The following is a 24552-nucleotide window of genomic DNA, read 5'->3' on the forward strand; positions in this document are numbered from 1 at the left end:
AGGGTCGGGACCGCTTCGCCCACTCAACTCCTGCACTGACGGCTTCAGCGATGGTCTTCAGGACCTGATCATGCCGCTACCTGTACCGTCCCTCACCAAGTGCCCTTGCACAGCTGCTGAGGATGTGCTCCAGGGTTCCTCACTTGGAGCACAGTGGGCACTCTGCCTTGCCCCATGTGTGCAGGTTTGATGGGCTTGGAAGCACATCATACACTGCCTGGATGAGAAATTAGATGCAGTGTGGTTCGGCTTTCCAAAGATCAGCCCAGGTCACTTTCCTCTCAACCGCATTCTCCCATCTTGTCCAAGCTCCCTGTTGCTTCACTCCCACCGCCTTGCAGGCTCTCATCTCCTCCACTACTGCTCTCACCTCCTCCTGAACTAGACGACGCCTTTCCTTCCCTCTGGTGTCCATTTGGGGAGTTGGAAAGGATCCTCGCCCAGTTCGGGCTCATGTGACCACTCCCACCAGCCTCCTGTGACGCAGCCTTGCCTCTGCTTCCTGAACAGCTTCCTCTGCCCTCCACTTCCTGCCAGTACTTACTTGGATCCCTGCTCTAGCCACCTTCGGGTCGCTTGAGTCCCTATACTGTAGCACTTCTCTGGCTCTTGTTACCTTGAATTCTTCCTCCAAGGATTTGAAGGGCAGTTGCAGTTTGTTGTGGTGTCCATAGAGTGCGATGCTGCTCAGGCTCTTTGGCAGACCCAGTCATCTCCTGAGGTGGTTAACAACCCTCCTCTCTAAGGTTTCGACTGTCGAGATTGGAACTGCATAGACGAGGAGGGGCCACAGGATTCTGGGAAGAATGCCATGCTGATACACCCAGGCTTTAAACTTCCCAGGTAGGCCAGACTTGTCCACAGATTTCAGCCAGCCATCCAACTCGGTGCAGGTTGCCTGAATGGATGTTGTGTCCCTTAAAGAGCTGTCAAAAACTTTGCCTAAGCTCTTGACTGGCTTTTCTGTGATGGTTGGGATGGCTAATAATTATATCCGGATGTATTAGTGATTTGGATGATAATGTGGTAAACTGGATCAGCAAATTTGAAGATGACACTAAGATTGGGGGTGTAGTGGACAGTGAGGAAGGCTACCAAAGCTTGCATTGGGAATTAGACGAGCTGGAAAAATAGGCTGAAAAAATGTCAGATAGAATTAAATGCAGACAAGAGTGAGATGTTACACTTTGGGAGGACAAACCAACTAGGACTTACACTGTCAGTATCAGGACACTGAGGAGTGTGGTAGGTCACAGTGATCTGGGAGTACAGGTCCATAATTCCTTCAAAATGGCTTCATAGGTAGATAGGGACATAACGAAAGCTTTTGGAACATAGGCCTTCTTAAATCAAAGTACTGAGTACTGGAGATGTTATGTTGAAATTGTATAAGATGTTGATGAGGAATAATTTGAAGTACCGTGTACAGTTTTGGTCACCTACCTGTAGGAAAGATGTCAATAAGATTGAAAGTGCACAGAAAATTTACCTGATGCTACCAGAAGAGGACCTGTGTTATAGGGAAATGTTGAATAGATTACAACTTTCTTCCTTGGAGTTTAGAGGAATGAGGGGAAATTTAATACAGGTATACAAAATTATGAGGGGTATAGATAAGGTAAATGCACTGAGGCTGGGTCATTGGTTAAAAGTGAAAGGTGAAATGTTTAAGGGAAACATGAGAGGGAACTTCGTCACTCAGAGGGTCATAGGAATGTGGAACAAGCTGCCAGCAGAAGTGGTGGATGTGGGTTCAATTTTCATATTTAAGAGAAATTTGGATGGATACATGGATGGAGGGCTATGGTCCAGATTCAGGTTGGTGGGACGAGGCAGATTAATAGTTTGCATTGGACCAGATGGGCTGAAGGGCCTGTTTCTGTGCTGTAGTGTTCCATGACTCTGCCCCAGCTTGGTATGATAACTGCTCTGCCCAAGACCACAACATATAGCAGGGTGTTGTAGACACAACCTCTCTTCTATGGTCAATACTTCTTGCTGCCTCAGAGAAGTAGCCAGCATAATCACAGACCCCTCCCAAAATGTTCCCCACGACCCCACTCCAAACTCCTTTGGGCAGAAGATACTTAAGCATAAAAACATGCATTTCTAGGCTGAAGGGGAGCTTCTACGTCACTGTTATAAGTCTCTTAAATGGACCTCTTGCACATTAAATAGGAACTCTAGACCTCACATTTATCTTGTAATGGCCCTTGCATCTTGTTTTCTGCCTGTACTGCACTTTCTCTGCAACCGTAACTCTATTTTGTGTTCAGTTACTGCTTTTCCCTTTTACTACCTCAAAGTATTGACAGTATGTTTTGTGATGATCTGTACGGATGTTCTGCAAAACCAAATATTTCACTGTATTTTGGTGCTTGTGACGGTACTAAATCAATGCCACTGTGCTGGGCCTCATCCTGAAAAGCAGAAAGCTAAGGATGGACAGGTTGGTGTGGAAATGGAAAGGGGAACTGAAATGTCTGCAACTGGGAGCACACAGTCTGGTCACTGCAGACAGAGCACTGGTGCTCTGTTAAATGGCCACCTAGACTGCGCTTAGTCTCACTGATATAGAGGACGTGACATGCATTTGGTGCTTCTGATATGACCTTTTTGTTTGCCTCTGTTTGTCTGTCACCTCCCACTTTCTGCCTCCTCACCCCTGCTCCACTTGGCACAATCTGTTCATCATCCTTCACCCCTCTCCAGTTGACCAATTACTTTGGGTTCTTATCTAACCATTTCCCCTCTCCTCTTTATACCAGCCATCTCCTCTCTCTATTTACCCATCTCCCCTCTATCTCTCTATCTCCCCTCTCCTCTTATTACCAGCCATCTCCTCTCTCCATTTAACACACATCACAGTCCTGACGAAGGGTCTCGGCCGGAAACGTCGACAGTACCTCTTCCTAGAGATGCTGCCTGGCCTGCTGCGTTCACCAGCAACTTTGATGTGTGTTGCTTGAATTTCCAGCATCTGCAGAATTCCTTGTGGGTGCGTTTTAAAATCCTCTCTCCATTTACCCATCTCCCCTCTATCTCTCTATGTAACTATTTCCCCTTTCCTCTTATTACCAGCCATCTCCTCTCTCTATGAACCCAACTCTCCTCTATCTCTCTATCTATCTCCCCTCTCCTCTTTATACCAGCCAGCTCCTCCCTCCACTCTCAATCTTGACACAGGGTTTCGACCTGAATTGTGGACTGTTCCTTTCCCCACACAGATGCTGCTTGAGCTGCTGATGAGTTCTTCCAGCAGATTCCCTGCTGTCTTCTAGTGCTTGTCATTTCCAGTTAAAGTTTCTGTTTATGCATCTGATTTTCCATCATTCACATCTTGCTTTGTTGCAACTTGATTTGAATAACTTCATTGTTTTGAGCGGTGTACTCATGTTCACTTGACAATATCTTAACCTGTAACTTCCTTGACTGATATGTGACATGATAATTGTTCTTGGAGATCAAGTGTCTAATGTTTTATGTAAGTGCACACCTTGCTGCTACAATTGTTAGAGATCATTAGTGGTTTATAGTCTGTTAATACTTCAAACCTGAAAATAAAAGTGAATATATTGGAAATGTCAAATACAATCATCAGAGTCACAGCTTTCTCTGTGTGATGGAAGCAATATTGGAATTATTAGTTAAACATAGTCTGATCAAATGTACTGCTGATTTGTGAGTTTCATTTCATTTCCTAGATGCACTGATTAGATAGTAGAGGAGAATTAATGTCACTAAGTTATGAATGCAAATCAAATAAAGCACAGATCTGGAAATTTGTAATGGTACATATTGCCTGAAAGCTTCAAGAACTTGGCCTCAATACCTCCTTGTGGAAGTAGATCCTCAAATTCCTCACTTGCAGACCCGTCAATCTGGATTGGCAACAACACCTCCACAATCTCTGTCAGCACAGGTGCACCACAAGGCTGTGTGCTTTGCTCCCTGCTCTATTCCACTGTACACATGTGACTGTGCAGCTTCCATGTCATATTCGAGTTTGCTGATAACACCACTGTCATAGATTGATTCAAAGGAGGTGACGAATCAGCATATAGGAGGGATTGAAAATCTGGCTGAGTGGTGCCACAAAAACAACCTCTTACTCAATGTCAGCAAGACCAAGAAGCTGATTATTGACTGCAGGAGGAGGAAACCAGAGGTCAGTGAGCTAGTCCCCATCGGAGGATCAGAGGTCGAGAGGGTTAGGAACTTTAAATTCCTCAGTGTTACTATTTTGGTGGACCTGTCCTGGGCCCAGCAATTACAAAGGAAGCACAGCAGCACTGCTGCTTCCTAGGGGTTTGCGAAAATTTGGCATGACATCTAAAACTTTGACAAACTTCTGTAGCTGTGCGGTTGAGAGTATATTAACTGGCTGCATCACGGCCTGATATGGAAACACCAATACCCTTGAATGGAAGTAGTGGATACGGCCCAGCCCATCACCGCAAGGCCCTCTGCACCATTGAGCATATCGACATGAAAGCATTGTTGGAGGAAAGGAGCATCCATTTTTAGGGACCCCACCCACCCAGGTCATGGTCTCTTCCCACTATTAGGAACATGGTACAGGAGCTTCAGGATTCACATCACCATGTTCAGTAAGGGTTATTACCTCTCAACCATCAGGCTCTTGAACCAAAAGAGAAGAGAAGTATAGCACAGAACCAGGTCCTTCGGCTCATCCAGTTCGTGCTAAAACCATTTAAACTGCCTATTCCCATTGGCCTGCACCGGGACCACAGCCACCATATCCCTACTAACCATGTACCAGACATCCCACCCTGCAAAAACTCATTTCAGGGAGGTAGCACCCCCGCCCCCCGCAACCCCATATCCACCCCACCCCCCACCGGTCAACCTCCAAGGGTGTATGTAATACTTTGTTTAGTGATTTTGTCAGTTACATTGATAACCTAATTTAAACCTGTCAGTGCAGTGTTGTAAACACAACCACAGCTACTCATGTTTTCATATTATCTTCAATGGAGCAGAACTTTATATTCTAGAAAAGAGTAAACTCAAAGAACCGTAAGTTTGAGGAGATTTTGAGTATGTAACAGGAATGAAAACATTAAGAGTGAAGATTTGCGTTACTTGGAGCCAATCTAGGTCAATTATACAGGAGTGATGGGTTGTAACAACCACAGGCAAAGAAATTCTCAAATTACACCTTGTAAATGTCTTGTCATCTTTTAAGCTCCACCAGAATTGTGATTTTTACAGTAGTGCCTTTCACTTAATTGAATCTTTGTTTGCTTTTGCTGTGATTGTCTCTGCTGTAACATCAGTGTGAGACAGGCCCCAGTAGAGGGACATGAAATGTCAAACATTGTCTCATCAAGACACAGAGAGACTGTGCAGTGACGTTCACTTTGCTGAAGCATTATGACTAGCTAATTGTTGACCACCACCTTTGAGGCCAGGTTATTAACAGAATTTCCACGACAGGCATGGAACAGCCTTTTTCCATCAAATCTGGGTGTGGTCATTCATCTAATCATGAAGTTTAAACAAAACCTTATCACTCACTTTGTAATGCCAAGGATTCAGAAACTAAGGGTACGTCCACACTACGCCGGATAATTTTGAAAACGAAGCTTTTTCTCTTCGTTTTGCCCTCCCGTCTACACTGACCCGGCATTTTCAGCCCCTGAAAACGGAGATTTTCGAAAACACTCTCTAGAGTGAATAAATCTGAAAACGCTTAATATCCGGCGTAGTGTGTACGGGGTAACCGGAGAGATTTAAAAACGTTGTCATGACAATACAACAACAATGCTTTTTTCTGTTTCTGCTTGGTACCGCGCAAGCACTGCCGGACAGCTGTTATAACGCGCAGTCGGTGTGAACAGCGTGAGAGTTAAATTGTAAAGTGAGCTTTTTTGACTATTTAAAAACGCTGTCATGACGTGCTGGAACAGATGTTCGTCGTTTTAACAACGAAGTGAAGAAGTGAATAAGTATACTCACTTTGTCCTGTATTCTGTCCTTGCTTGTATGAAGGTGGTTTACCTATTTATGCAAGTACTTCTCTGACAATAGATGTGTAACAGCCTAATGTAACATTGTATGGAAATACAAGATAACGCTGATGCAGACATTTTATACATTTAACAAGGTGCTTTATTAATGCAACAGAGTTAGTCAGTTTTTCAATGTTCATCGTCAGCCGGGTCATACTGTCCGTGAACTCCCTGTCGGTTGCCTCCATACGCTCCAGTATTTGTTTTTTTTTAATTTTAAGTCCTCCTGCGCAACAGCCAAGAGCAATTCCTTTAAAGTTTTTCTACTCTGTAACTGGACAAACGCGCACTAAGTATATCGTTTCCTCTTCGCTTGCTTTCTGTGTGTCCTGCGCATGCCCAGTAGGAGGAGATTCGCCCAAATATCCGCCTAATGTGGACGGAGATATTTTGAAAAACGCTTAGTGTGGACGCCTGTCGTTTTTACTTGAAACCAGCGTTTTCAAAATTATCCGGCATAGTGTGGACGTAGCCTGAATCAGGCATATCTATTCAACTTCTGCATAATAATCACCTCACCTTGACTATGAAAAGTTATTCTATTTTTCTTTAAAGTGAAAATGGGATATTCAATAACTCAGGTAGTTATTTGTCTTTTGCTCTAAGTGGAGAGGAAGATTCAAAGATAACTTGGGACTTGGATCCAAAGATAAGCTGTAGCCCCAGGAAAAGGTAGGCAGAGTAATAGGGACAATTTCTCAAGCCTGAAATGTTGGACTATTGATTATATTCCCCCCTCCCCCAACCCATTGATGTTGCTTGTCTTGCTGAGATCCCCCAGCGTTTGTATGTTTCTCTATACTTCCAGCATCTGTAGCAACTCTTAGGTTTTCTCAAGTTACACACATTGATGTTAGGCATTCTCAATCATAGGCAGTGAAGAAGAGTTATCATAGAAACTGTAGCTCACTCCAAAACCCAGGACAATGTGACTTAAGCAGTGCCCTATTGCTACTGCCCAAGATATGAAGATGTAATTTAGTCTGGCTTGAATAAAAAGTGCAACGCTGTCACAAAATGATCAATGTTAAACAATTTGAATTGGCTATTTAGACTTCATTGTAACAAAACACATAAAGGTAAATAGGGCTCGGTGTCCGTAGAGACTTGGGCAACAAACAATGCTTTGGATGACCTCAAAGCCACAGAAAAGCAAAGACCAAACGCAGTTAATGCGCAATAAAAGAGTCAACGCTGGATGTAACAAAGGCAGGGATGAGGTTTTCAGCAAAAGATAAGCTAAGGCAGAGATAGAGTTGGATAATTTTATGAAGGTTGTTATGAACCCACAGGTTTCGTTTTCTGTGGACTGTCGCTTTAAGCGCTTGAGTGAGGTGGGCCTATGGCATCAGTCACAGGTTCAAGCAGTTTGCTTCAGTTTTTTACACAGACAGAGACAGAGAGAGACCTTCAGTCGTAGTAGAGAGAGAGAGAGAGAGGAGACCAGCTGTTGGGACTTCGGCTGGTCACTGTGATGGTTTGGAACTCTTTTAAGCACAGAAGATTGGGTTAAACATCGGCACATGGTGCACAACAAATGTGGGACTGTCACTTCTTATAATCCATAGGAGTGGATTTTGGGATATCCTGTGGGACCACTTATGCTAACCCTTGCCTGGTACGTTGTGTGGTAACCCCTCGAAGACACTATTCCTGTGACAGGTCACTTTTGGTGATAATTCGTATGTGGACGGATTCTACGGACAAGATTTTTGGCGACTATCACTTTGTTTACCTGATATGGAACCTGTGGAATACTTCATACTTAACTTTTCTCTACATTACAGTGTGGATTACAAATATCTCTCTCTCCCATCATTTATTCCGTGGATTATTGAACTTTCCTACTTTATCATCTCAAGACTCTAAGCCTGGTTCCCCCAGGCTCAATAGTTTGGCAGCTATATTTACACACGTATATACATATAACACTGTTAACTTTTGCTTGTCTCGTTAGTCATAGTCATAGTCACACTTTATTGATCCCAGGGGAAAATCGGTTTTCGTTACAGTTGCACCATAATAATAATAAATAGTAATAGAACCATAAATAGTTAAATAGTAATATGTAAATTATGCCACTAAATTATGAAATAAGTCCGGGACCAGCCTATTGGCTCAGGGTGTCTGACCCTCCAAGGGAGGAGTTGTAAAGTTTGATGCCCACAGGCAGGAATGACTTCCTATGACGCTCTGTGTTGCATCTCGGTGGAATGAGTCTCTGGCTGAATGTACTCCTGTGCCCACCCAGTACATTATGTAGTGGATGGGGGACATTGACCAAGATGGCATGCAACTTGGACAGCATCCTCTTTTCAGACACCACCGTCAGAGAGTCCAGTTCCATCCTCAGCATCGTTAAGTTACTATATCATGAATAGATACTAATAAAGATAGTGGTTTTTAACATCAAAACCAGATTCCATGTGTAACCTATTGCTGCTGGTACGTAACAAAGTGGAAATAGGTAATCTTAAAGAAGGCATGAATTTATGGTCTAAAGTTAATTTCAAGATCAGCAATAACTGTAAACTGGTGCAGTTGCAGTCATATGTCACTCCAAAGAGAAGGATGGTTAGATGCTGGGAACGCAGTTTGTGTAGTTCCAATATTTGAGAATTCCGATCACCCAACATTGATAGACATACACCTACAATTGTAGATAAAGAAGAAGAAAGGCCAGAAAATAAGAATGAGAAATGAACTGAAGTGCTTGCAGCTTGCTGAGCAACTTTAATATGCTGAACATTACTAGAATCCAGTCCATGTATAATAACCTTTCTGCCAGGGAATATTTTTAATGGTTTATCAAAATTTTCATGTGCCTACCATTCACCCTCTGATATGCACAAGAAAACTGATGTCTTCATTCCTCAAGATTTAGAATAAATATTTTCTTTGATTACTTTATTATGAACAATACAACATGTTTACAAATCTCTAACTGTAGTGCAGATAAGAAATTAGTTTGAGGCAGATGGAAGGAATCTGAATAGTGACACTCACATAGATGGTACAATTCTTATTTATGACAAAAAGAATACAAGTTTACTGTTAATAACATGAAACAAGTTTCTCATAATTGGCATCAAACCAAGGTTTGTGCAGGAATTAATTGGGCACTAATCGCACATTTAACCAAGTAGCATTTTAAAGATGAATTATTGAAAAACAGATTTCAAGCCGATGTTTCAGTTAAGGTATTTTTAATACCTGGGACTGATTTTGTTTTATTGCCTAATGTAAAGAATTTTGCTACACAGTTACACTGTTCTAATTGCTTAATAAGTCATAGAATCATAGAGTTATACAGCATGAAAGCAGACTCTTCATTCTAACTCATCCACACCATCCTTAAAACAATGCCTCTCCAATCTTGAGCTAAATTTAATTTAGAAGATATGTTACGTGCTTTGAACTGAGCTTTGCACTGGTTGAATATTTAAAACATCACTAATTAAATGTTTACAGACACTGCTCTGTTATTTTATTTCCTGGATTTGACCCTTATCATGTGAATTGTTCATGAGAAAAATGGGTGTTCATGTTACTTCACACATGTCATTAGGTCAATTTGAAAGGTTTAAAGTGAGAGGGGAAAACTTAAAGAGGACTTCAGAGGTAAATATTTCACAGAAGATGGTGACCACATGGAAGTAATTGAGGCAGGTATAATTACAAAGTTTTAACACCATTTGGACAGTTCCATGGATAGGAAAAGCTTTAAAGGGAATATGGCTAAATATAGCCAAGGTGGGACTAGATCAAATAGGCAACTTGGTCAGTGTGGATGAATGGACTGAACGACCTGCTGCCATGCTGCATAACTCTATGGCACTGTCAGTTGTCTGTAACATTTAATAGAGCCTCCGTGCTAAGTTTCCAGATTGATTCTCATGACCTGTAAAACTTACAGCAGTTTATAAGGAAGGGGCTTTACTGTAGGCAAATGAGAAAGGAAACATTAGATACTGCAGAAGTGTGTCTTAAGGATGGCTTGGATTTCAATAGGGCCTGATATTTTCAGAGCCTTTATGGAGATATTGGGAAGGTTGGGGTGGCACGGTAGTGTAGTGGTTAGCACAACACTTAACAGTACCAGCGACCTGGGTTCAATTCCTGCTGCTGTCTGTAAGGAGTTTGTACGTTCTCCCTGTGACTATGTGGGTTTCCTCCACGTGCTCTGGTTTCCTCCCACAGTCCAAAGTCATACTGGTTAGTAGGTTAATTGGTCATTGTAAATTGTCCCCTGATTAAGCTAGGATTAAAACAGGGCATCAAAGGGATGGAAGGATCTATTCCACACTGTATTGCAATAAATAAAAAAAATTAAAAAGAGTACTATGGAAAGATGTATTCTTCCTGAGTGGTAGATGTGAAAAATGTTATGAAGTACTTACTGTGATCCAAAACAACATAACAATATTAATATTGTTACATGACTCTAATGCTGTACAACAAAAATTCAAGGATCTCACCAGGACAAGTAACATCGACTCATCTTTGGATATCTGTAACTTTCTATGCAGCTTGTCAGGAACAGCAGTTCAGCTTAAACACTGCCATTTCTTTCTTTAGTAGAAACGAGGACTGTACAACACAGCAACAGTCTCTTCAGCACACAATGCTGTGCCAAACTACTTAAACTAATGGGAGCTAATCCCTCCTGCCTACACACGGTCCGTATCTCTCCATTTTCTGCAAGAGGAGATGGAGAGGGTAAGTACTTTTACACAGGGAGTGGTGGGGGTCTGGATGTGCTGCCTAGCGTGGTAGTGGGGGCAAATATGATAAAGTTGTTCAAGAGGCTCCTGGATTTGCACATGAATCTGCAGAGAATTGAGGATTGTGGACAATGTCTAGGCACAAGGGATCAGATTAGCTGAGTATTTGGTTACTAATTTAGTTAGCTTGGCACAGTATTGTGGGCCAAAGGGTCTGTTTTTATGCTGTACTGTTCTATTTCCTGTATTTTATAACACATACCCTCTAATCAAGCCAGTAATCTGGTAAACACAAGAGATTCTACAGATGTTGGAAATCCAGAGCAACACACACAACATGCTGGAGGAACTCAGCAGGTCAGGCAGCATCCATGAAACTGAATAAACAATTATGTTTTGGGCCAAGACCCTTCATTAGGATATCCTGGTAAAACTCCTCTACCCTCTCCAAAGTCTCACATCTTTCTTACAATAAGACAGCCAAAAACTGAAAGCAATATTGCAGATGTCCTGGAAGAACCATGAAATCCGGAATTTGCTGAGGGCCAGATCAGAGGCACTTAAGCCTGGAGACCGGGAATGCTACAAGAGGTGCAGGTATGATCTCTAGAAAGTCATCTCATAGGCAAAGTGGAGATTCCAGACCAAACTGGAATCAATGAGGGATGCTCGACAGCTGTGGTAGGATTTGAATGTCATAACCTCCTACAAGTTAAATCAAGGACAGCAGAGCTTTGCTTTCGGGTGAGCTCAATGCCTCTTGTGCTTGCTTTGGCTGTCAGAACATGGAGGGAACATTGCAAACCCCCATATCTTCTGATGATCCTTTGCTCACAGTATCTGAAGCTGATGTGCGGACTGCCTTCAGGAGGATGAATCCGAGGAAAGCATCCGGACTGGACAGGGTACCTGGCCGTGTCCTAGAGTGCTGGCCAATTGGCTGATGTGTTCACTGATGTCTTTAACTTCTCGCTACGACAGTGTATGGAACCCACCTGCTTCAAGTACCAGTGCCCAAGAAGAATGTGGTGCCCTGCCTCAATGACTATCACCCAGTTACACCTATATCCACAGTGATGAAGTGTTTTCAGAGGCTGGTATTGAAACATATCTGCTTCCGCTTGAGAGGCGACTAATCAATAAGCTCCAAGACCCTGGCCTCAATGCCTCCTTGTACAATTGGATTCTGGATTTCCTCACTTGCAGACCCCAGATTGGCAAGAACATCTCCTCCATGATCTCCATCAGCACAGGTGCACCACAAGGCTGTGTGCTTAGCCCCCTGCTCTACTCACTTTACTGTATGGCTAAGTACAGCTCCAACACCATATTCAAGTTCACTGGTGACGCCACTGTTGTGGGACGTATCAAAGGTGGTGACGAATCAGCATACAGGAGGGAGATTGAAAATCTGGCTGCGTGGTGTAATAACAACCTTTCACTCAATATCAGCAAGACCATGAACTGATTGTAGTCTTCAAGAGAGGGAAAGCAGAGGTCCATGAACCAGTCCTCATTGGACAATCAGAGGTGGAGAGGGTCAGTATCTTTAAATTCCTCAGTGTTACTATTTCAGAGGAGCTGTCCTGGACCCAATATGTAAAGGCAATTGCAAAGAAAGCATGACAGCACCTCGACTTCCTTAGGAGTCTGCAGAGATTTGGCGTGACTTCTAAAACTTTGACAAACTTCCAAATATATGTAGTGGAGAATATATTGACTGGCTGCATCATAGCCTTGTATGGGAACACCAATGCCTTTGAATGGAAAATCTGACAGAAGTTGGTGGATTCAGCAGAGTACGTCACTGGTAAAGCCCTCCCAACCACTAAGCACATCCACATGAAACTCTGTTGTAGGAAAGCAGCATCTATCATCAAAGATCCTCTCCCCCCAGGCTCTCTTCTCACTGCCACCATCAGGTAGAGGTACAAGTTCCTCAGGACTCACACTACCAGGTTCCAGAACAGTTACTACTCATCAACCATCAGGCTCGTGAAAAAATGGGGATAACTACACTTACTTAAGGACTCTTTTATCTTGTTATTTCACGCTCGTTATTTATTGCTATTTACTTATTACCAGCATTTGCATAGTTTGTTTACAGTTTACAGATCTTGTTTACAGTTACTATTCTATAGATTTGCTAAGTATGCCTGCAGAAAAAGAATCTCAGGGACTTTATATGGTTACATATATGTTCTCTGATAATAAATTTTACTTTGAACTTTAAGGACTCTATCTTGTTATCTCATGTTATTTATTGCTATTTATTTATGTTTGCATTTGCACAGTTTGTTGTCTTCTACACTCTACTTGATCTTTCATTGATCCTGTTATAGTTACTATTCCACAGTTTTGCTGAGTACGCCCACAAGAAAATGAATCTCAGGATTATATGTGGTGACATGTATGTACTCTGATAATAAAATTTACTTTGAATTTTAGTTTCTGGGATTATCCCTATTTCCTTTCCTGAATAATTGAACAATATTACATACCTGCTAATCGTCCAGTACCTCACTGGTGGCTAGAGAGGACATGAAAACATTGGGCAAAGCCCCAGCAATTCTTGTGCATCCGAATCCTGGACTTCCTGTCAGATCGCTGGCAGGTGGTAAGGGTGGGCTCCCTCACCTCCGCCCCTCTGACCCTCAACACACGAGTCCCTCAGGACTGTGTACTAAGTCCCCTCCTTTACCTTCTGTATACCCATGACTCTGTCGCCGCCCGCAGCTCCAATCCACTAATTAAATTTGCTGACAACACTACACTGATTGGCCTAATCTCAAATAATAATGAGGCATCCTACAGAGAGGAAGTCATCACTCTGACAAAAGTGGTGTCAAGAAAACAACCTCTCTCTCAACACCGCAAAAACAAAGGAGCAGGTTGTGGATTACAGGAGGGATGGAGACAGGCTAACCCCTATTGACATCAATGGATCTGGGGTTGAGAGGGTGAACAGCTTTAAGTTCCTCGGCATAAACATCACCAAGGATCTCATGCGGTCTGTACGTACTGGCTGTGTGGTGAAAAAGGCACAACAGCACCTCTTTCACCTCAGATGGTTGAAGAGGTTTGGTACGGACCCCCCAAATTCCAAGAACTTTCTGTAGGGGCATGATTGAGAGCATTCTGACCGGCTGCATCACTGCCTGGTATGGGAACTGTACTTCCCTCAATCATAGGACTCTGCAGAGAGTGGTGCGGACAGCCCAACACATCTATAGATGTGAACTTCCCACTATGCAGGACATTTACAAAGACAGGTGTGTAAAAAGGGCCCGAAGGATCACTGGAGACCTGAGTCACCCCAGTCACAAACTGTTCCAGCTGCTACCATCCAGGAAACTGTACCGCAGCATAAAAACCAGGACCAGCAGGTTCTGGGACAGCTTCTTCCACCAGACTGCTTCATTCATGCTGACACAACTGTATTTCTATGTTATATTGACTATCCTGTTGTACACAATATTTATTATAAATTACTATATTTACACATTTGAATAGGGGCATAGTGTAAAGATTTTTACTCCTCATTTATATGATGGATGTTAGTAATAAAGTCAATATAATTCAATTCCATCTCTTGACTCTCTCAATAACCAGCGGTATATCCTATCAGACTCTGGGGGCTTATCCACATTATTCTTCAAGTGAAAAAAACTAGCTCTTTCTTTATGTAACATATGTTCCTCTCTGATCTCACCATTCCCCTTGCTGAATACTGGCAAGAAGTACTCATTTAGGACCTTATCTACATGTTCAGCCTCCAAGCACAGGTTGCCCCTCTTTATCCTTGACTGGTTCTATCCTCTCCTTAGTTATTCTCTTGCTCTTGATCTAAGTAGACAATGCCTTAGATTCTCCTAATCATATTTGCTGAAGACTTTTCACGGGCCCTCCTGGTTCTTCTAATTTTCTTCCTGAGTTACACAGAAACACAGAAAACATAGAACATAGAAATATAGAAAACCTACAGCACAATACAGGCCCTTTGGCCTACAATGCCGTGCTGAACATGTACTTACTTAGAAATTACCTAAGGATACCCATAGCCCTCTATTTTTCTAAGCTCCATGTACCTATCTGGGAGTCTTTTAAAAGACACTATCGTATCCACCTCCACTACTGTTGCCAGCAGCCCATGCCACGCCTTCACCACTCTGCGTAAAAAACTTTCCCCTGACATCTACTCTGTATCTACTTCCAAGCACCTTGAAACTGTGCCCTCTCATGTTAGCCATTTCAGCCCTGGGAAAAAGCCTCTGACTATCCACACGATCAATGCCTCACATCATCTTATAAACAGTTCTTTTCTGGCTTCTTTATATTCCTGAAAGGCCCTGTTTTCAGTCATTACATATGTTTCCCTTTTGTTCTTGACTAACTTCACAAGGACCCTTCTCATCCAAAGCTCCCTGCCCTTGCCATCCTTGTCCTTCCTTCTTGCTGGAGCATACCAGTCCTGTATTGTGCAGTAGATTTTGAAACACCTTCACATGCCAGATGTGTATTTGCTCAAAAACAGCTGTTCCCAATTAAATCTCCTTATCTGCTGCCTCATATTCTCATAATCCGTCCTTCCCCAGTTTAATACTTTTCCATAAGGTCTATTCATGTCCTTATTTATGGCCGTCTCAAAACTTTGGGAATTGTGATCACTTTTTCCTAAATGTTCCAGGTTAGTTATCTGGATAGGCTAATTTCCCAATTCAAGTCCAATACAGTCCATCTTCCACATGGACTATCCACATACTGTATTAAGAAGCTCTCCTCGAGGTACCTAACATCTGACCCTCTTGTATTAAGGAGGTCCCAGTATACTGTATCTTGGAGAAGTTGGAATCACCCACCACAACAACCATGTTGTTTCTGCACCTTTCCCTACTCTACCTGTTGCTCAATGTCCTGCTGGTTATTGGGGAGTCTGTACTACAGAGGACAGAATATAGAACACTGCAACACAGTACAGGCCCTTCAGCACACAGTATTGTGCTGACTCTAATATCAATCTAACCCCTTCCTCATACATTGCCCTTCATTTTTCTATCATTATATGCCTATCTAAGAGTCCCTCAGACACCCCTGATGTATCTGCCTCTGCTAACATACCTGGCAGGATGTTCTACACCAGCACTCTCTGTGCAAAAAATTTACCTGTGACAGCCACCCTGCTATACACTTTTCTCCAATCATGCCCCCCCCCCACATTAGGCATTTCCACCCTCTATCAAGTCACTTCTCATTGTCCTTCACTCCAACGATAAAAGTCTTAGCTGATGCACCCTACCCTCATAAAGCATGCTGTCTAATCCAGGCAGCATCCCAGTAAATCTCCACTTCATCCTCTCTAAATTTTCCACATCCTTCATTTAATGTGTCAACCAGAACTGAACACAATATTCCAAGTATGGTCTAACCAGAGCTATGTAGAGCTGCAACATTACCCCGTGGTCCTTGAACTCAATCCCCAACTAATGAAGGCTAACACACTATACACCTTCGTAACAACCCTATCAACTTAACGCAACATTTCTGAGAGATCGATGGACACGGACTCCAAAATCTCTTTGTTCCCATCAGGTGACTGCCTTTCTTACTTTTGATTTCTATTCATATGGACTAAATGATGAGCACTCCATTATGTCAACTCTGAATGGAGTTGTAATGTGAAAAAGACTAAGGAGCTGGTGGTAGACCTGAGGAGGGCTAAGGTACCGGTGACCCCTGTTTCCATTCAGGGGGTCAGTGTGGACATGGTGGAGGATTACAAATACCTGGGGATACGAATTGACAATAAACTGGACTGGTCAAAGAACACTGAGGCTGTCTACAAGAAGGGTCAGAGCCGTCTCTATTTCCTGAGGAGACTTAGGTCCTTTAACATCTGTTGGACAATGCTGAGAATGTTCTACAAGTCTGTGGTGGCCAGTGCGATCATGTTTGCTGTTGTGTGCTGGGGCAGCAGGCTGAGGGTAGCAGACACCCAACAGAATCAACAAACTCATTCGTAAGGCCAGTGATGTTGTGGGGATGGAACTGGACTCTCTGACTGTGGTGTCTGAAAAGAGGATGCTGTCTAAGTTGCATGCCATCTTGGTCAATGTCTCCCATCCACTACATAATGTACTGGGTGGGCACAGGAGTACATTCAGCCAGAGACTCATTCCACCGAGATGCAGCACAGAGCGTCATAGGAAGTCATTCCTGCCTGTGGCCATCAAACTTTACAACTCCTCCCTTGGAGGGTCAGACACCCTGAGCCAATAGGCTGGTCCTGGACTTATTTCCTGGCATAAATTACATATTACTATTTAATTATTTATGGTTTTATTACTATTTAATTATTTATGGTGTAACTAACGAAAACCAATTTCCCTCGGGATCAATAAAGTATGACTATGACTATGACTGTGATATATCTGCTGGTTAGTAGTGAAAGGGCTTCCCACCTTTACCTTCCTCTCTTCCTTCTGAAACATTAAGCAGCCGATCTTGTCCCTCTCTCCACCAATTCCTTATAATGGTCACAACATCGTTGTTCTACATATTGATCCATCCTCTAATTTCATCTCCCTTACTGGTAATACCTTACATTAAATTAGACACTCTTCAACCCATCGTCTTATTGCGTCTATCACCTTGCTCTTGCTGGTCCTTCCTTAGAGACTTACTATAATGACATTTACCTTCCCCTCAATCCCTCCACTATCTGACCCAGTGCTCGTGGCTTTCTGCACTTGTCAATGCATTTCAAGCCAGCAGGAAAGTTCGCTCTGCACCTGTGCTTCCAATACCACCCTCTAAAGCTGCTTCTCTTCTCTCTAGCACTTTTCCATCTAGGAGATATTTAACTGCTTGTTTCTGTCAATCAGCATGATATTGAGAAGAGGAGAAGATGGCGGCGCGACGCAGCGTGCAGCAGCCACTCCGGTGATGAATGTCTGTTATCTGTCAAGTAGGGTGCCGTGCACAATTCTGATTTGATGGAGGCAGACGTGAGAGCATGGAGGAACATCTGGTGAAACTTCTGAAATGCCTGTTTCGCTGCCACTGCTACTGTGTGATCTGAAATCTCTGGAGGGGAAGGCTCCAAATCTTCGGTTTTGCTTTTTGCTCGGCGGCCGGAGCGGAGTCGAAGTGCTCGCCAGAGATGGTGCTCGGTGTCGGACGCTCAAAGTTTTTGGACAGACTCAGAGCTGGCTGTGGTCGGGTGCTTCCAGGCTGCTGCAACGGCAAGTTTGCGGCGCTGGAGGTTCATAGCAGGGAGGGTTTCTCCCTTCTACCGTCTGTGTGAGATGTTGGGGCTATCGGGACTTTGAGACTTTTTTTTAACCGTGCCCATGGTCTGCTCTTTATCAAATTACAGTATTGCTTTGCACTGTTGTAACTATATGTTATAATTATGTGGTTTTTGTCAGCTTCAGTCTTGGTCTGTCCTGTGTTTCTGTGATATCATACCAGCGGAACATTGCATCATTTCTTAATGCATGCATTTCTAAATGACAATAAACGAGGACTGAGTGTCCTCATAATCTAATCTAATATTGCAAAGTAAGTCCATAAGACACAGGAGCAGAATTAGGCCATTTGGCCCATCGAGCTTAAGAAATCTGAAAACCTCTCACACTTCATCAAATAATATTGCCAATGAGCAGTAGATTGAGAACCAGTCAAGGAGGTCTTGATAATTGGATTCATTCTTTGACACGTGCTTTTCAAATTTGGTATGATTATCTTCAGTGGAGCTCAGTTTCAGAAATAGAAACATGTAACAACATATTCTGCATTTAGTCTGCGAACTTAGTTCCACCTCCATGGCTTTTCAATGCAAACATCTGCATTTCAATTGAGAACTTGCAAAAAGAATTCATACTCAAACAATTCTGCAGCCTATGTTTATACTGGATTTTCTGTTCAGAATCTTTCACAGAGGCAAAATAGCAGAAAGGTAATTTTCACTGAATATTAATAAACAAAGCAAATCCAAGGAGTTTACCTTAGTTGAGACATGAAAGCTATTTTCTTGCATATTCATGATGGCATCAGAAATCTTCACATCAATTGGTTCCATTACTGCTTCAATGTTGAATGGCCCTTCCAACCTTTCTGCTACCAACAGCATAGCATCTATCAAAACAAAAATGACAGGTTAAGTTAAAGTGAAACTTCAGAAAATCTCAGTAACAGATGGATATCTCAGATCTCAGCGCTGAAGTTTAGGACTGAGATTGGAAGATGCATTTTTAAATGGGAAACATTAAATGATATATTTACCATGTGAAAGTGAGTGTTTCTTTTTAGGTTAATAAGAACATGCTAATTTTCCATCATGTGCTGTAAACTGTTCTCCACAGGCAAATATTTGTTAAAAAAATCTTTGCCTTTAATAAGAAAGACAATTCTAAGTGCAGCTTCCAATTTTCTTCCAAAACTAACAAAAAAGAGGCAATAATCTTTCATATGTATTTCAGCATACAAATGAGGGCTTGTGCTTAAAGTCAAAAGCATATGCTTGCCATTGACATATAATCCATTTATTTTGTCTTGATAGAAATTGGTACTTCAAAGGTGGAATATATATTAGATTAGTTTTACTATTCTGTAAGTTATTAATCAGGGAAAAAATTAAAAGCAAGTCAAAATTTACAATTTGCATGGTGTAACACTTTTTGAAAACAGCTGCACAATGCAGCCTGTATTTTATAAGTGGTGATGCTTGTACAGTATGCCTTGCACCAACATTGATTTCATGAAAAAAGTGGTGGAAACAAATGAGATTGAAGATAAATTTTATGAACAAGAAAGGATCTGAGTGTAAATAATTTTGCATAGCTTTAAGATCGAAGTGTGCCATGTAGCATGACAATGGATGCAATAGTGCGGTCACTGCAGATGTCGGCTCACATCTCCAACAACATTCCTGACCTCTGATACTATCTGCACAATATTTGCCCTTCTCCCTGAGATGGTGTAAGCTTCCTCCGGGAAGACATCCCAATGGACAATGTAAGTTCCCTGAACACGTAGGTGAATGTTTGTAGAATCTGAGGTGAATTGTGTGTTGGAAAGCTGGGTAGGAAAGTGAGGATGTGGGGAGAATAATATTGAATTGGTGTAGATGGGTTGGCATTGACTTGGTGGCTGAAAGTCCTGATTCTATCCAGAATGACTCCATGATATCCTTGTACCAGACACTACCATTAGCTGTGGAAATCAAAAACTGTGAGTGCTAAAAGACTAAAGTGAAAAATGCTGGAAATAGTCAGCAGATTGGGTTGCATCTCTTGAAAGAGAAACAGAGTTCACATTTACAGTTGAAGATCCCTTGTCAGAACTGAGAATGAGACAAAAAGAGGCTTGTGAAGCTTCAGGGGAGCTGGGGAGAGTGAATGTCCCTTCCAAATCACTGCACTTACCCATCGTAACATTTACAGTGAGTCCTATTCCCCTGTCAATTCGGTTTAAACCTTTCTGACCAGCAGATCTCCTCACAAGGGTGTTGGTCCCATTCTAGTTCAGCTAAATTTGTCTTGATTCTACAGGTTCTTCCCTCCCAAAAAATGGCCTCAATAATTCAAGAAGCTAAAGCCAATCCCCATGCAAAGTCCTTTCATTTAAAATATCCTTTTATACCTATAGTCACGAGCTTGTGGCTACAAAAGGAATCAAGAGGTTATAACTTTAAATGATTACATTGCTTCCTAAACTCATGTTGCACAAGTTCAAAGATGAAAAGTTCTGTCAGGATTGATTCTCCACTGGAAGGTCCAGCTCTTTCTACACATTTCCATATGATTATAAGGCATAGGCTTTCATCATGGCTGATTTATTATCCCTCTCAACCCCATTCTCCTGCCTTATGCCTGCAACCTTTGACACCCTGACTAACCAAGAATCTTTCAAACTCCTCTTTAAATATACCACTCACTTGGCCTCCACGGCCATCCGTGACAATGAATTCCATTGATTCACCACCTTCTGGCTAAAAAATTCCTCCTCATCTCCGTTCTAAGTGGGTGTCTCCCTATTTTGAGCCTCTACCCTCTGGACCTAGACCCACCCACAATAGGAAACCCTCTCCATATTCACTCTATCTGGGTTTTTCAATATTCGATCGGTTTCAATGCTATCTGCCCTCATTCTTCTAAACTCTAGCGAGTACAGGCCCAGAGCCATCAAATGCTCCTCATACATTAACCATTTCATTCCCAGAATCATACTCGTGAATCTCTTCTGAACCCTCTCCAATGTCAGCACATCTTTTATTACATAAGTGGCCCAAAACTGCTCACAATACTCCGAAGTGTGGCCTGACTGATGCCTTTTAAAGCCTCAACATTACATCCATGTTCTTCTATTCTAGCCCTCTTGAAATGAATACTAACATTGCATTTGATTTCCTTACTATCGACTCAATCTGCAAGTTAGCCTTCAATATCTCTCACAAAGCCTCCCAAGTCCCTCTGTACTTCTCATTTTTTGAACTTTTTCTGTTTAGAAAATTGTCTATGCATTTATTCCTTCCACCAAAGTGTATATTCTATCTTCTACTTCTTTGCCCGTTCTCCTAATCTGTACAAGTCCTTCTGCAGATTCCCTGCTTCCTCAGCACTAACTGTGCCTCCGCCATCTTTGTATCATCTGCAAACTTGACCACAAAGCCATCAATTCCATCATCCAAATTATTGACATATAACATGAAAGAAGCAGCCAACCAGAATAGGCCCCATTTATTCCCACTGTTTCCCTCCAACCAGTCAGTCAATCTTCAATCCTTGCTATTATCTTGCATGTAAGACCACGGGCTCTTATCACGTTAGGCCGCCTCATGTGTGGCACCTTGTCAAAGGGTTTCTGAAAATCCAAGTAAATAGTATCTACTGACTCTCCATGTTCTGGGTATGACTCTAAACTGCAACTGGTGATGAGGTTCTGATTGGGGACTTTCAGAGCCTTGGAGAAAGTGGAGTTACCATTAGTCATTCATTGCTCCCAGGGCCGCTCTGACCCAGAACAGTAGCACCTGCAAGGGTTCCTGCTCAGGATACAAGCGAAGGCCAACGGCAGATCCGGCAGGTTCAGCAAATGACGGAGAAGGCCGATGAGCTAAGACCTCAAATGTCAACGGCTATAGTACAGGTGGATGAACACTTGGGAAGAGATATGGCGATTTCTTTAGTTCGTCCAACGGAAGGCGAACCACCGTTGCTAGATACTAGGTTTATTAGAATCTATTTGCTAAGAAAACCATGGTCAAATTCACAAAATTTATCACACAACAACAGCGTCAAGAGGATCCTCAAGACAATTCTGAAGATGCTTCGCTCGGTAGGGTTGATTCTGGGCAGCAGGGGATCCCCGACCGTCATCAAGCTACCGCTCATAAAATTCAAGTAACGCAAAAGAAAATTATTGCCACTTGGAATGTAAGAACCCTATATCAAGCAGGAAGATTGGACAATGTGATAAATGAAATGGAAAGACTAAAGGTTAACATCACGGGAATTAGCGAAGTTCATTGGATAGGTGCTAGAACATGTCAGAATAGAAATAAATAATTAATTTATTCTTGTGAAACATCCCATACTAATGCAGCAGGAATCCTAATGGATGAAAACATGGTAAAAAGTATTTTAGGACATTGGGCAATATCAGAAAGAATGCTCCTTGTTAGATTCAGAGGACAACCATTTGATTTGGCAATTATACAGGTATATGCACCAACAACAGATGGAACAAATGAGGATATAGGTAAATTCTATGAAGAGCTTGAACAAGCAAAGAATGGATGCAAATCTCAAGATATCGTTATTGTCATGGGAGATCTAAATGCTAAAGTAGGACAAGGTGCTGATGGAAATACCATAGGAAAATTTGGACTAGGGGAAAGAAGTGAAACAGGTGAGAAATGGGTAGAATGGTGCAAGGTGAAAAATCAGGTCATTATGAATACCTACTTTAAAAACCATCCAAGATGCTTGTGGACCTGGAAAAGTCCAGGTGATAACACCAGAAATCAAATTGACTTTATTACTATAAACCAAAGATTTAGAAACTCAGTGACTCAATGCAAAACATATCCAGGTGCAGACTGTAATAGTGACCATAACCCAGTAGTATGTCATGTAAAAGTAAAACATAAAAAACTAAAGAAGCAAAAGCCTGAATAATCCCTTGACTACTTGCAATTAATTAAAGAAGAAAACTTAAGACAAAAATTTACAATTGAAGTAAGGAATAGATTTCAAAGTCTAGAAATAGAATCTGTTGAAGATGATAGCAATCATGTAGAAATGAAGTTTAGCTCTAAAGGATGTCTTGGTAGGATCATCAAAGTCAGTGATTCCTAAAAATGAAAAAAGCACAAAACATAAATGGATGATAGATGAAATAAAAAATCTAATGGAAGAAAGGAGATGGAAGAAAGCAAATCTTATAGAATATAAGTCCTTATATAAAAAAGTTAAAAGTGTCAAAAAGCCAAAGAAGAATGGTTAAACCAGGAATGTGAGCAAATAGAAAGAATCCCTATTACTAATCCAAAAAGGTTACATCAACAAATCAAGAATATCACTGGTATAAAGCTCCTCTGTTCTTCAGGTGAATGTTTGAAAGCAAAGGATTGTACCATTATCATGGAAAAAGATGAGATTATGAACAGATGGACTGAGTATGTTCAGGAATTGCTTGAAGACAATCGAGGCGAAAAGCCAGAAATTAAGAAAAACATTGAAGGCCCAAGTACTTTAAAATCTGAATTTCGTAATGCAATAAATAATATGAAGAAAGAAAAGGCAGCAAGTCCTGATGAATTAGTAAAAGAACAAATTATCGCCCTTGAAGATTATGGAATTGAAAAACTTACTGATTTAATCAATGACATTTATGAGACTGGAATAATACCAGAAGAGATGGAAAGATCAGTATTTATCACTCTTCCTAAGAAACCTGGAGCAACAGAATGTGAATTATATAAGACCATAAGTTTAATGAGTCATATCACCAAGATACTTCTAAGAATTTTGATGACAAAAGCTAAAAGTAAGATACAAGCTGAAACAGATAAAGAACAATGTGGTTTTATGAAAGACAAAGGTACAAGAAATGCGATATTGATGTTAAGGACACGATCAGAACAAGCTATTCAAGTGCAAAAAGATGCGTTTGTTTTATCGACTACACAAAAGCATTTGATAAAGTGAAGCACAATAAGTTATTTGAAATATTACAGAAAACTCTAGATCTAGATTCGAAAGACCTGGGTCTAATCAGAAATCTGTACTGCGAACAAACTGCCGCTGTAAGAATAGATGGAGAAGTGAGTCAGTTTACGAAAATCAAGAGCAGCATTAGACAAGGGTGTGTCTTCTCCCCTGAGTTATTTAATGTGTACCGTGAAACAATATGACAAAAAATAAGAGACATCTTGGGAATCAAAATTGGCGGTGAAAACATCAATAATTTCAGATATGCAGATGATACTGTGTTAGTTGCAAGTACAGAGGAAGAACTACAAAACTTAATTGATATAGTTGTTGAAGAAAGTGCAAAAATGGGTCTATCTATCAATTGCAAAAAGACAGAATGTATGGTGATATCCAAAAATAAGGAGAATCCTATCTGCAGGCTGAGAATAAATGGGGAAGACATAAAACAAGTACAGAACTTTTGCTACTTAGGAAGCTAGGTGACAACAGCTGGCAGGTGCGACATGGACATCAAAAGAAGAATAGGGATGGCAAAAGAATTGATTTTTTATGAGAATTATAAAATTATAAAATTCT

The 24552-nt window shown here is 41.6% G+C and overlaps 1 protein-coding gene across 1 annotated transcript in view; it reads right to left on the bottom strand.

The window, feature by feature from the left end:
• Positions 1 to 24552, bottom strand: part of LOC140197991 (glypican-6-like) — a 797317-nt gene that overhangs the window by 68619 nt on the left and 704146 nt on the right. Inside the window, exon 5 of the mRNA XM_072258749.1 lies at positions 18765 to 18895. Within this exon, the coding sequence (XP_072114850.1) occupies positions 18765 to 18895 (131 nt within the window). The remainder of the gene's footprint in view (positions 1 to 18764; positions 18896 to 24552) is intronic.

Source organism: Mobula birostris, chromosome 5 (assembly GCF_030028105.1).
Source record: "Mobula birostris isolate sMobBir1 chromosome 5, sMobBir1.hap1, whole genome shotgun sequence".
Taxonomy (NCBI): Eukaryota; Metazoa; Chordata; class Chondrichthyes; order Myliobatiformes; family Myliobatidae; genus Mobula; species Mobula birostris.